This window comes from Phocoena phocoena, chromosome 12, assembly GCF_963924675.1.
Source record: "Phocoena phocoena chromosome 12, mPhoPho1.1, whole genome shotgun sequence".
NCBI lineage: Eukaryota > Metazoa > Chordata > Mammalia > Artiodactyla > Phocoenidae > Phocoena > Phocoena phocoena.
In genome coordinates this window covers 52,317,820-52,332,866 of record NC_089230.1, presented here as the reverse complement: position 1 = coordinate 52,332,866, position 15,047 = coordinate 52,317,820, and the positions used below count along the sequence as shown (strand labels likewise).

The 15,047-nt window shown below is 34.8% G+C and overlaps 2 protein-coding genes across 4 annotated transcripts in view; both read right to left on the bottom strand.

The window, feature by feature from the left end:
- Positions 1-15,047, bottom strand: part of ATG5 (autophagy related 5) — a 113,972-nt gene that overhangs the window by 85,105 nt on the left and 13,820 nt on the right. For 2 of the 3 annotated variants that reach the window (XM_065888715.1, XM_065888716.1), the window contains 2 exons: positions 14,873-15,000; positions 5,976-6,054 (listed from right to left, as the gene is read on the bottom strand). The exons of the other annotated variant lie outside the window; for it this stretch is intronic. In XM_065888715.1, coding sequence (XP_065744787.1) covers positions 5,976-6,054; positions 14,873-15,000 — 207 coding nt within the window. The remainder of the gene's footprint in view (positions 1-5,975; positions 6,055-14,872; positions 15,001-15,047) is intronic. 3 annotated transcript variants of the gene reach the window in all.
- Positions 1,510-1,824, bottom strand: LOC136132239 (NADH dehydrogenase [ubiquinone] 1 beta subcomplex subunit 1). The gene has a single exon (XM_065889139.1). It carries the CDS (start codon positions 1,765-1,767, stop codon positions 1,591-1,593), a length of 177 nt encoding a protein of 58 aa, XP_065745211.1. The 5' UTR covers positions 1,768-1,824; the 3' UTR covers positions 1,510-1,590.

Here is a 15,047-nt window from a genome sequence, read left to right as displayed (position 1 = left end):
AGAGGCTTTTTTTGTTGACTCAATGAAGTAAGCTACTATGCTGGGAAAATGCACATGGCAAGGAACTTCAAGCAGCCTGTAGGTGCTGAGTATGGCCTCTAGCTAACAGTCAACAAGAAGATACATCCCTTAGTCCCACAATCACAAAGAAATGAACTCTGCCAGCAACCTGAGTGAACTTGGAAGCAGATTCTCAAGTCTCGAGGCAAGAATACAGGCCAGTCAATACCTTGACTACAGCCTTGTGAGACAGTAAGCTGAGGATCCAGGTAAGCCAGACCCACAGAAACTGTGCAATAATAAATGTGTGCTGTTTTAAGCTGCTACATTTCTGGTGACCTGTCCCACCGTGATAGACAGGTAATATAATACACTATTGATAAAATACTTCAAGACAGCCACCAATATATAGAGCTGGGAAGTACAGGCAGCAGAAGCATAGGGGAGACCATGAAGTGCACTTAAGAACAAGGAAAGCTACCTCAGATCTATGTCATCAACACACAGTAGAAGGAGCAGGGACATGGTAAATTACCTTAGAGAGAGACACAGTGGCTCTTGGCCTAGTAAGAAAACTTGTCCATCAGAAAAAGGGTGTGGTCAGTCCCACAAGTATAGTCAGGACCAGTGGTAGTGCCTTCCCATGCACTGTAGGAAAGATAGAGTGCCTTGACCCAAAAACCTAAGTTTGTCTGGTCACAATCATTCAGCAGTGTTTTACACAGAAACACCTACCTTAATGCTGACCCAATTTTGCCTAGCAAATGTGAGCTCTGACCCCTAATAATCACTGTCAAGATTCAAAATTTAAATGTCTGTTCTTTTCAAAACCTAAATAAATCAGTTTAGCACCATTAAGAGAAAAAGAAAAACACTGAATTGTTGTTGGGTTTTTTTTACTCCATTAATTTTTTTTTAGGATAGATATGCAATAGACCTGAGCATTTTAAAGAGCCCACTCTCCTCATTCGATGCTACTAAATTTCTGAATCACACTACTAACTTGCCTCTTTTAAAACTGCACACGCTGTGCGCAACCTTTTGATTATAATGCAGCTTTGCAAGCAAAATGCCTATAGGAATAATAAAATAGCAAATAAAAAATCAGAGAGAAATAAAGCAAAGGTAGCAAAATACCAATTGGCAAATCCAGGTGAAAGGTATGTGGGTGTTCGACTCTCAATCTTTCTAACACAGGTTTGAATTTTAAAAAATAAAAGCTGAGGAAAGAGAAATAAAATAATTTTCTCAGGAGGCTAATCAGATTTAGGAATCAAAAATGTCCTTGAAGCTAATTAAGAAAACCATGAAGAAGATACCTTTTTCATTCCTGTTTTGGTAAACAGGAAAAGAAAGCAAAGTAAATCTACATGTTTTAAAGTAGTTAACACTTTACAATTGCATAATATTTCTCTCTCAGAATTCAAAAAATAATATAAAAATTCCTACAAAAACAATTTTCTGAATCATCCTTTACAACCTTTTGGTTTTGTACACAACACTAACTTTTTTTTTTTTTAAGTAATGAATGTGTTTTTATTTCTCTTATAATTTAAAAACTGTGAATATTCTGTAATTCAGCAGCAGCCTTTACTTCCAGGTGACTTCTTCACTGGGTCTTAATTCCCTTTTATATAACAGACTCTTGTTCCGGAAGGCAATTAGCTTTTCATCATTCTTTCTGTCTAGGTAACATCCAACGACAAATCCCACAGGGACAAGTATATGTACCCAGTGGTCACGCACAATCTGAAGTAAGTTCATCATGAATGCTGAAGCCTTGGGAACAACAACGAGACCACGACCTAGGGCGGCGGTGAGCCCAGCAACACTAACTTTTAAAAAAAAATAAATGTATTTATTTATGGCTGCGTTGGGTCTTTGTTGCTGCGCACGGATTTTTCTCTAGTTGCGGCGAGCGGGGGCTACTCTTCATGCTGGTGCATGGGCTTCTCATTGCGGTGGCTTCTCTTGTTGTGGAGCACAGGCTCAAGGCACACACGCTTCAGTAGTTGTGGCTTGCGGGCTCTAGAATGCAGGCTCCGTAGTTGTGGCGCACGGGCTTAGCTGCTCCGCGGCATGTGGGATCTTCCCGGACCTGAGTTCGAACCCGTATCCCCTGCACTGACAGGCGGATTCTCAACCACTGCGCCACCAGGGAAGTCCAATACTAACTTTTAAACCTGCATTGTTTTCTAAACTCTTGTTATTCAACCCATGGTCTGGTGCATCAACAGCACTGCGAACTTGTTAAAAATGCAGAACCTCTGCCCTCAGCGCAAACCTATGGAATCAGAATCAAAATCTGCACTTTAACAAGACACACATGTGATTTGTACGTATGTTAAATTTTGAAAAGCACTGCTCTAGACATTAAAATTCATTTACTATAAACATTATGAATCTATTCAAATGACAAGCATCAAAGTCAGTTAAAAATTAGAGAAAATATGTCCTTTCGAAAAATTTTTAACAGGTTTTCTCCCCCAAGAATTCAGGTGAACTATGAACTGACAGAAATGTGTGTGATGGAGGTGGGGGAGTCTCTTGGAGACTTCAGTGTTGCACAAAATCTAATTAAAATCAGTATCTTTGAAAGCAACTGTAAAATAAAAATTCTAAGCAGTCTGGTTAAAGCACACACATCATCTGACACACTTGATACAAAATCATAAAAGATAAAATACTGATGCATCAACTGACAGAAAGTTGTCACTCGATAAATTTAACCTGTTGATGAGAAACTATTTTCTAGAAACTTAAAGAAAACTTGCTTCCTCAATCTAAAAGCATTGCTTTTCTACCTGCAAATTTAATGCTTACTCAGTTTCATTATAATCAATCAAAAGCCGTAAGGCACTACAAGGGGATGTGGGCCTACATCAGTCCGTATAAGCTATCAATTAAATACCTGAGGACGACCTTTGTGGTAAACCAGGTCTTATAACCCTAAATAAAGGGAACTTAGTATAGGGAGAAAGAAATCTGGGCAATAATTTTCCTCCAACACAGGCCAGGGACAGAAAGAGTAAGAGCAGCTGACAGAAACACGCCGTAGTTGGAGCAAATTTAAAACATCCTCTAACATTCTGCTTTCTATTTAATTTCTCTAAAAAACTTTCCATCGGGGAAGACAATGTATGACCTACTAAGGATCCCAAAGAGCAATTCATTTTAAAATATCAAGAATAAACCCAGGGCTTCCCTGGTGGCGCAGTGGTTGAGCGTCCGCCTGCCAATGCAGGGGACACGGGTTCGTGACCCGTTCCGGGAAGATCCCACATGCTGCGGAGCGGCTGGGCCCATGAGCCATGGCCGCTGAGCCTGCGCGTCCAGAGCCTGTGCTCCGCAACGGGAGAGGCCACAGCACTGAGGGGCCCACGTGCCGCAAAAAAAAGAAAAAAAAGAATAAACCCATTACCTGTCAACACAAAAACTGTATTTTTGTGAAAAATAACTATATTTTTCAGGACGACAACAACAACAATTTAGGGAGAAGACCGGCACTGCTGTATAGTTTTGCAAATATCTTTATAACATCTGGCTTAATGGGAAGTAGATGGAGTTATCTTATTTGCTTCCACATTCAATACTATGCAGTTGTTTTGGTTAAAGTATGTAATTATACAGGTTTATAAAAATATGTAGTTGGAAAAAGTAGTATTTTAATAGTGTTTTCAGATTTATGGATATTCTTTTTTGATACTGCATCAATTCAGTTAGTTTATTATAACATTAATGTGGAATCTGAAAACACATCAATAAACATTTTGACCTCTGTTACATTAAAATTCCTGATGCCAGCCATGCACTTTGAACAGATCTTTCACACATGCATAATTTCTCAACATAATTCATTGATCATTTGGAAGTATCTGTTTACTGAGTTAAGGTAGGCCTTCTCCAAACATTTTCACGTTTCACTATATAAAATTTCTTAAAAATCAATTTGCTAAAATGACCACCAATCTCATCAGAAAATTCTTCGAGAATAATAAAGCTGTCAAGCTCATGGTGACAGATACATGTTTTCTAAAATTCTAATTTTCACTTAAAGTGCAAATCTTATTATTGGAAACAAATACTGTCAGTTGTTTTCTCTGCAATGAGGTCACTTTGTTTTAAAGAAACTAACAAATACCCAAGTGTGAATAAACCACAGTTTGTCAGTCACTCTTTCAAATAAAAAATGCTGTTTCGTGAGAAAAGTGGCTCATGTAGCTCTCAAAGTAAACAAGGGCACAATGCTTTTCCTTAAGACAACCATCGTATTTGGCACACAGCAGAAGTGCTTTATGTGTATTCCCATTTCACCACATGAGATTAAAAAGACATGTACTTAAGAGTCAAGATTAATAATAACTAATAATTTGTACTGCTTCACCCAGGACAGGCCTAGTGTGTGGTGGTGAAGAATACAACGACCACTAGCACATTTTGGTACAGGGCCTTGCTCTGTGCTAAGGTGCCAAAAGTTTTGCTCACCATCACTTTTGCAGATCAGTACAAATTCAAACACAGTGGAAAGGGCAAATAGCATCTTAATATTATTATGGAAATAGGAATCCCCATGGATCTGGGTCCATCAAGCACTCTGAGAACCATAACACTATATCAATCATAAGAATTCTAAGCCTTTCCTATCATTATTACAATCCATCAACTAATTCAACCAATAATTACAGACGGCCTAACAGGCAATGCCAACTAGGTACCATAAAATTTGTTTGAGTATCTTTTGTATCATTCACTCGTATATCCCAGGCTCCGAGAACAGTGCGTGGCTGGCACACAGCAGGCTCTCAGTATTTGTTGAATGAATAAATAAGTGGGTAACTATGATATATTTTAACCTAGATTTCAAAGTCTTTTAGAGTGCATTCTACACACACACACACACACACAATCAATTACTGGAAATGCTTTTCAACGTAATGGAAAAGACCTGTTAGGCAATATGGAACCTCTACACTTATTATACTTGGAGTAGTTTTACCTTCCTACCATTCTACATTTAAATTATTATACATACAGGTAGTCCCTGTTCTTCATGGTAACTGAAACTCATGCATATTAGAACCATGTCCTCACTCTGTATGGTTCCGTGGTAACTAACATCTGTGGTAGCATGGTGCTGTGCAAAGTATATCAGTGCAAATAACAGTGAAATAAATGCAAATGCCCCACAAATCCACTTTCAGTAAAACGGAAAGGAAAGTAACTTAGGAAGACTGGGTGAGCCTTTGGGCAATGACTTTGAATAAGTGACCCTAATGGGAAAGCAAATCAGACACCTAAATGACTTTTCAAACTCTTAGCATGTCTCCCTCCCACTATATGTCACCATTTGAGAATCACTGCCTAGTGAGCAATTAATAGAGGGGGTTCAATCCTTCAGCGGTACTCGCTTGTGGGGTGGAGGATGGAGAATCAGGGTGTTTAGTGAGAAAGAGTGATGAGATTTTTATAAAATAATGAGACAAAATTAGGTTACAATAAATCTAGTCTGGACTCTTAAAAACTACAGGAATTAATATTTCTCAAAACAGACTTAAATCAAGTCTTTGTATTTCTGTCTCCTAATGCTTCTTTTCATTCCATCAAAAGAGCCTTAGAGTTACCCAGTGTTAGGTTGCCTCCTTCCCCATTCCCATGCCCACATGCACTCAGAATTTTGTTCTTCCTATTTGAGTTTTTTTTTATAATGAATATAAATATTCCAAAATATTATAAATTTTAAACATAGTGCATCCAGCTCCAACAAAGAATAGGCACTTATATGTTAAATGTTTAAATGGTTCTGTCAAGAGTTAAGAAGAAATTGAAAGGCATTTTATAAACACTAATGGCAGCTTAGCAAATAAAAAGTATCATGGGAAAAGCAATAAACAACTTAAAAAAAAAATTCTACTCTAAGTCTACTTACTAAGTAGTACCACAAGTGGGACAAATGGGAAATGTTATTTAAACTATACCTTAAAATGTACTGTGATGTTCCAAGGAAGAGCTGAACTTGATGCAAGAAGATCAAAGAGCAAACCAATTGGATAATGCCTAAAAATGAAAGAGTATATTTTAAGATAAAATAAATATTTACAGTTAAACTACAACTCCAAAATAAATTTCCAGCATGTTTCAACATCAAACATCAGGAGACTTCAACCACAAATCACAGAAAGGTAATGTTTTACACAGTTACTTGCCTGGGCTAATATGGCATAGTTTCTAGGCATCAGGTGTTTTGTTTTTTTTTCCTAACCATACCATTCCCCAGGGAATCCTCAATATACATAATGAAATTGTACTAAGGCACCTTTTATCAGCCATGAGCACGGTTATGTCACAGTACTGTCACATCTAATTATCATCCAAGCATTCATATTGGGCAACCAGTTTTTTTCTAGAGGGGTGGGATAGGGAAGGTGGGAGGGAGGGAGACACAAGAGGGAGGAGATATGGGGATATATGTATATGTATAGCTGATTCACTTTGTTATAAAGCAGAAACTAACACACCATTGTAAAGCAATTATACTGCAATAAAGATGTTAAAAAAAAACTCAAAATTTTAGAAAATGTTAAGAACTGAGAAGAGCACCTAAAAGAGCATGCAATCACCTATTTTGTACCTATTACTATTAACATTACAGTATATAAATTTCCTGTCTTTTCTTTATGCATACATATCTAAATATACATTAGGCTTATCCTTTACAGACTGCTATAACCTGCTTTTTTCATATAACAATATGTGAACATTTTCCAAAGTCACTGAATATTCTTCTGTAGCCTAATAATAAAATAATAAATTTGGGACTTCCTAAACGAGAGAACATTTCCTAATATAACCATTACTCACAGTGAAGCAAATTATTTAGTAACAAACAAGTTAATAATACAAACCTTGCAGATTTCAGTGGACAAACCTTATTTTTTACATCCTTTTAAAGAATCTAAAGTAGCTTAATCAGTGAATCAGAATAAATAATCCTCCCAACAAAGACAAAAAGAAGACTGTCTGGTTTTATGTACAGTCCCGTTCTTTCCTATATATTAGTGAATTACTCCTAAATTTAAGAGTGGAAAACTTTGAAAATACATCTAATTTCCTTCCAAATGAGTGAGCCAAATATATGACCTGATCAATATTCAAATATTAGCTAATACTATTTATGTTTGCTTACATCTACATAATATAATTGTGGAAAAATCATCAGTCATTAGAGATCATATATTTATTTAGAATGAATTTAAGATGAACGCCCTGCTAGCAAAATAAAACAGTGAGTAGTTTTAGTCATATATGTGTTGTATCTCTTAATAAAACCCTCAAACTTCTCTCTAGTCGAAAGTTAGTATCTAACACAAATCCTTCATAGCTAGGAATGAATATGAAGTAAATCTTGAATTAACTAAATTACAGAATGCTTCCTTTAGGAAATTCTCTAATCAGGAAAAACTCCAGTCTCGGTTAAAAACTGAAATAAAAATATTAATTAAAAAAAACACAAAAATATTGCACTATAAACAAGTTATAGATTCTATCCAATTCTGATCTTTCTCTCTGACCTCTTAAAATTGCACAGGCTCTACATAATGCCCTGCACTTTTACAAATTAGACCTTTTTTAGTCTTCATGTCCCTCTGAGTTATGTGCAACAAGGTTAAGAATGAATATGGGTACTTAAACTAATACAGCACACTGCTTTCCAAACTCGATGCAGCACTGCAGATATAATTATAGAATCCCTTTAGCAAATTATTGACCTATTGGATAGATTCACCAGTAACCCCATAAAATGACTAGCAATTCAGTGTTGTACATGTTCTCCACCATTCACAAATGGAACTATATACAAATTCTAAAGTTAAATCAAATATTATCTTAAAGTAATCTATACAGTCACATAAAATCAAGTACAACCTTAAAAATAAATAACAAGTATTTGAGTTAGAATACAATTTAAACATAAAAAGACTCATAATAATCAGTTATTTTTTTACCCTCAATATTAAAAAAAAAAAAAAGGCCTGCAAGTACACAGAATCTTGAACAAAGTACCTAATAGCTGCTGAATGCATAAATCAAAGATCCACAGAATAGTTAACCCTTGGTATACCATGAAGATCCAATGGGCCCAATTTTAGGTTCTGAACTTCTGAGCAGCTCTATTTTAAGATTAATACTTTATAACTTTTATTCTTTTTTTTAAGATTTTTTTGATATGGACCATTTTAAAAGTCTTTACTGAATTTGTTACAATATTGCTTCTGTTTTATTTTTTTGGCCGTGAGGCATGTGGGCTCTTAGCTCCCCAACCAGGGATTAAACCCGCACCCCCTGCACTGGAAGGTGAAGTCTTATCCACTGGACCACCAGGGAAGTCCCCCCTTTTATTCTTTCTTAAAAGTCTTCCAAAAATCACAGAGAAAACTCACTTAAGAAAAAAGAAGAAAAAAACTTAGTCTGTCTAGTAACTGTCATGTGAATTCACTGGACCCTTCTACAAATCTAAGATATATTGTGGTATCTTAGTGCTCTTATTTTTTTCCTCTATCTTGAAACATTTTGCTATTTCATCATTCTAGGGATTATTTCATCATTACTTATCAATTATTCCTAACTAAAATAAAGATTAAAATAATAAGAATTTGGAAGAATAATGTTATGCCTAGAAGAAAGATATAATAATGCATCCTTCTTCCATTTTCTTACTTTGTCACCCAAAACATTATATCATATTCCAAAAAGCATAAAATAAGGATGCACACCCCATCTTTGGAGTCTGCTTTTATCTCTCATTAATACAGGTGAAAACTCAAAATGTCTTATTTTCCACCTATATCGACAGAGGAAGATGTTACATAATTAGATAAATCAAAAGATTTTTGCAAAGAGACAGATAGCAGTACTTTAGACTTTAATGACATTGGTAAACTGATCATTTAAGTAAAATTTCAGACTATGAGTCTTTAGATGATGATATCCTAGGTGAATTTTATAAAACTCAAGAACTAATGCATAAACAATGTATTTCTAAGGACATATGGCATTCTTATCCACTTAGTCATTCAAAAGAAAGGATTTCTTCATACAGTAGAACCTAGACCATTCCATTTTGCTAAAAGGATGTGTATCAGTATTCTTATCTTTAATGCCATTTGTACACTGCAATTTACTTGACTGTAAGTGGGCAAATATTAAAGCCAGATTTGTACACAAAGATGACTGGAAAGAATTAGATGATGTAGAAATTAAAAACAATTGGACTGCTCATTCAGGATGTTTACTCATGTAATAAAGAAATTATTTTACAACAAAATCACGATCTGGGGCTTTTTAAATTTCGTAAAGTATTGCCGTTAAACGCAAGAAGAGCCAGAAGTGATGACAAGCTGGAACCTCATACAAGTCTATTTGAATGTTTGACAACTAATGAGCAGTAACTTGCATTGAGGACATTGCCCACTTCTGGTATATATATACCTTTGAAACCAGGAAAACATGGAGTGAAAATTTGAATTTCTATATTTAAATGCTTATTAAAATTTCTATAATAAAGTTGTTATATGCCATTCCTTTATACTTCTCTAAGTTATTTATAAAGTGACTTACACACACACATTTATATATACACACACACACACACACACACACACACATATATATTTTAAAGTTCATTGGTCTCAAATAGTAAATGATGGGCTTCCCTGGTGGCGCAGTGGTTGAGAGTCCGCCTGCCAATACAGGGGACATGGGTTTGTGCCCCGGTCCGGGAAGATCCCACATGCCGCGGAGCGGCTGGGCCCATGAGCCATGGCCACTGAGCCTGCGCGTCCTGAGCCTGTGCTCTGCAACGGGAGAGGCCACAACAGTGAGAGGCCCGCGTACCGCAAAAAAAAAAAAAAAAAAAGTAAATGATGACTTTTTCCTGATATACTAAGGGTTAGGATGGAAATTTAAATATGATAATTTCTAAAACTTATATTTAAGATTTAAAAATGTAAAAAATATTAACATAAGAGCATTCTAAATAATACAATAGCTAACAGTTATCCTGTAATAATCATTAGAAATAAAACTAAGCCAGAAAAATTTAGGAGTAAAATAACTATTTACTTCTATCTATTGTCAAAGTATATAGACCATACGTGGATCATCAATGCAGATACTTATGTCAGAATGATTTTGATGCAAGTATTATACTAACTCCAAACAAATACACCACCTGAACTAACTGGTTCCAAGATTGCTTATTTCTGATGAATCTATTAATATGCAAGAAAATCTAAAAAACAGAACTGGCAAAAATTAAAAGTACTGACTTTCTCTTACACTATTATCTGATTTATGTCAAAGATTTCAAAGTACTAATTTGCACAATTCCTCTAAACAGATATTCCATGTAATTCTGTTATGAGGCTCCTAACCCATAACACAGAAACCATGTAAGCCATAACTGTGAGTAAATCGTAATGTAGCCATTTGGCTGTTACATTGCTACTCCTGCCAATTTAACCTAAATTTAAAAGAAAAGGAAGTGGTGAGGATTTGAACCTGGAATACCGCAGAAGAGGACCAAACTGGTAAAGGTTCAATCTACCGTGCTATAAAAATTAACTGCACCAGAATATTTAGTGTTGTGTCTGCTTTCACATTTTATTCATTTTCTTTCTCTTCCTTAAATTGCGCTAGCCTTTTCTAAATTCAATTCTCTAAATGAATTAACATTTTCTTTTTTTTTTTTTTTTGCATAAGTTGTTTCTTCTTTACCCTTTCATTACTGCTAAAATACATATACATACTGGCACATGGCATGGCAGTAACAGATATGCTTTGAGGTCAGCCAAGGGTGCTCATTCTAGTCTAAACATCTGCAGTTAGATAGCAAACCAGTATTTTAAGATCAGTATTGAAAGGAATCTTCCCTATATACTAGAGAACTATTGTTCCACTCCATTTCACTGAAATAAATGCATCCTATTCATAAGTTTGCTACATTAGTGATTCACTGAAAACAGGATTACATTCTAATGAATAAGGGTTTAACTCAAACGTAAACCAAAGTAATTTAATGATTACAATCTATTTTGCGTTACTCTGTCTATAGTACAAACACAGACAATTACAGGCCAGTGCTGTGTTTCTCAGCTTTCTAAGCCTACTCTTATGGATGAAAAAGTACAGAAATAACCAACTAAAGGGATACTACATGTATAAAATGCTAAGTAAACCACATTTCAAAAAATCTAGTTTACAGAATAATTTATAAAATTCTCAAAATGCACAACCTTAGAAAAATGACTGGATATAAGAGAAGAGCCTGCACAATATTTACAATTAAGATGTTTAAATTACTTTGTTAAAATTTACTTTTGAAATCACATAGGTACAGTATTAAATTCTGGGTCACTGTATTATGCCTACATTTAAGATCAACATCAGTATTTGCTGCCTTTTTTTTTTAATTCCAAAGGTAGTTTCAACATTTTCAACAACCAGTCCTGAAAATAAGTCAATTTATACAAAATAATAATATCCTTGTAGAGACACTTGTTTTACAGTTGACAAAGAACCTTTTTCTAAATTTTGTACCTGGAGACCTAAGATCTAACTAGCATTAGGGTATACTAACAAAGTATTCTTTAGAAGAACCAAGAACTTTTCTCTTAAGATAAGCCTAATATAAAAGTAACAAATACAAATTTTGAACACTTGCGTTATGGTAACAAGAAACTTTATCCCGTAAAGTGCAATGTTAGAGCACCCTCTGCTGACTAATCAACTCAAATCACTCTTTAAAAAGAGATCTTTAATTTGAATTAAGATCAGCACTTTCCATTTCCCATATAATTTTTAAAAGCACTAATCAGATAAGGCCTCCTTGGCATCTCTCTACAAATCAACAACATATTAAGTATTCATTATGTGCCTACCACTGTTCTTAAATACTTTTCTATTCTAATATAGACAAATTAACATAAGTAATTAGAACATACAGAATCAGAGAAAACAACAACAACTAAGAAACAGAATATCAGCATGTATGGCAGAAAGAGCCCTCAAAATATGGTCCTACTTGCTCATTTGAGTAAGTTATTTATTTGAGCCTCAGTTTTCTCAATAAAAAAAAAGAGACTTATTTAGATTCATTTTTTCATTCAACAAACATTTACGTAGCACCTCTTACGAGCTACTGCTTAAGGTGCTTAAGGTACAGAGCACCTGCTCAAGCATCTCACAGATGATTAAATATTTGTAATAATAATTAATATGAATAGGAGAAAGGGTTACAGAGAGAGAAGGAATATCAATTTATGCTTTCTTCCTTCTTTTATGAATTGTCTAAACTGGTGTTTGATTTCCTTTCTCACTTGAATTTACTTAAAACTCCAAAGAATCAAGTATAAGGCAGATATTATCATCCTACTGAAATAAATGCTCCTCTATGCTTAAGACACATTTATGGTCTCAAAAGTCCAAGTCCTACAAAGCTTCAGTGGTAGCTGCTTCCCTACAATGATTATCCTATCCTAGGAAGCCCACTGCTTAAATGCCAGATAGATATTGACAGCCTATTTCTAGGAAGATAACTCTTATCACACAAGAGAAAATTGCTACTGTTGGGAGCAAAGAGAGAAAAGATCAGAACTCAGCCCAGAGGTCCTAAATTCTATTCATGCCTCGATAAGTTATTCATTCCTCAAATATATGGAATACCTAACACTACAGGAAAAGTTGTATCAAAAGCCATTAAATACAATGAGTGTACAGCAAGACACAGCTATGAAAGTGGTATCATGCATAAAAAGCTTATACTAACACCCCAAAAACTAAACTGAAGATATGTGCACACAATTGCTTTCAGATAAGCTCTCTAAAAGGAAAAATAATTTCACTCTTTGATAAAAGACTTTCAGAAGGGATAAATAATGACAAAGTAGGAACACGTCTCTTGAAGCCAAAATCATCACTCTGTCGTAACAGGGAGGAATGGGTCCAAATGTTGTTTACTGATATCATATATAGAATACAAACTTATAGAAGACAAATCATATCAAATACAAAAATAATCACCACACAAGATAAATTAAAACGGCAGCTGAAAGATGATGACTTAATAATCATTTACTATAAAAGCTAAATTGAGGTTTCCCATCTTTTCCAGAGTTTCTCAACTGGGGGTGGTTTTGCACCCCTTGCCCCAGGACGTTTAGCAACATTTTTACAATCACAACTGAAGGGCGTGCAACTGGCAATAGTGGGTTACCAGGGCTGCTGCTAAAAACACTACAACATACAGAGTAGCTCTCCCACAGCAAAGAATTATCTGGGTCCAAAATGTCAGTAGGGCCCTTGTTGAGAACCCATGCTTTACAATGATAAAACTGAAAAAGCCCACTGTCAGTCGCGTGAGTTCTTAAGGGAATCTATAACTAATACACATAAAGCAATACAATTTCAACATCCATCTACAATACAGATAGAACTGTCAAGAACACAGAGATATCCTATTGCTGCTACTCACCCACAATCTTTCCCCCTCCTTCCTCTCCCTCTACTCTCCTGATCCTTGCTCCTCTTAAACTTCTTTTAAGCCACCTTCCCATTCCCAAACCTCCAATTCTTCTGAGAAATAAAAAGAAACAGAAAACATTGACTTATCTATGCTGCCAGAGGTCTAGAACTATTCAAGAGTCATAATGAGTCTGATAATGTGATTATGAAGCAGTATTCTGTTTTGACTAAATAATGAACGTTATACAAAAAAAAAGAAAAGAAAAAAAAGGTTAGTGATGTGACCCATAACTCAATACAAGATATCACCTTGCATGTCTCTAAATTATTAAGAGAAATCTACCCACTCTTGGAAATTCATCAGCACAAGGTGAGTTCTAAAAGTTCACTCCTTGTTTCTAAGTAATCCTTGGATTCAAGTCAGCTGCACTTATTACACACCTACTAGCTTCCTTTTATTTGCTTTAAGTCTCTTTTAAAACTCTTCATTTTTTATTATTCCCAGATTCAAAAAGCAAGTCCATTATTAAACTATTTATATTTTTCATATTTCACTTAAAGCTTGACTCAGCCTGTATCTTTCTCATTCAACTACATCTATATGGCAGCATTTCAACACCTATATCTCAGCATATCTTGAATCATTTTTTAACATTCTTCTCCCTGTAATTTCTTCAATTTCATTAAATATTTTTGGAAGCACAATGACCAAAGCTCCCAGTAAGAGAGGAAGTACAAAATTACATCATCTATACATGGATAAGCCCAGATTTATGTGTCTGAAAAGGATATTTATTTTAAATGTTTCTGAAAAAATCGTATTCCGATATACTACCAAAATTATTTTTCACACAAAAAGGGAATCAATATAATTTAAATACTAAACCAAGGCTAAACAACATGTGCTTATAGCACAGTAGTCAACTATATATGAAAATCAGTTTAAAAGATGCCCCTTTAGGTAATCATGTGTATATAAAGTTCTGTTTATAAAGATTTTAGAGATAGAAACAAAACTGAATAGTGTCACAGAGTGACTTATTCATAAGGGTGTTTTAAATACACGTTTAAAAAAATAAAAAACTAAAACTCCATAACCAAATATACTATTATTATGCCATATAAAAAAAATCTATTGATGAAAATATACAAATCTGTCCAGTCTCCCATGCATCCAAATAGAAGACAGAAATATTGCCAATAAAATATTCCAGCATTGGTTTAAAATTCACTGTATTATAGAGCTAGACTAGTGATTTCTTGCATAGAACTTTTAAAAAACTGCTTCAAGGCACTATACCTTCTTAAAGCTAGTATATACTCAACGCTTAATAATGCAGAAAAATTCACTCACCATTTCAGTGGTGTGCCTTCATATTCAAACCATATCTCACTAATGTCTTCTTGTCTCATAACCTTCTGAAAGTGCTTTTTCACTTTGTCAGTTACCAACGTCAAATAACTTACTCTTGGCAAAAGCAACTGAAATGAAAATTTGTAAACCATATTTATTTACTATTTTTTCAAAA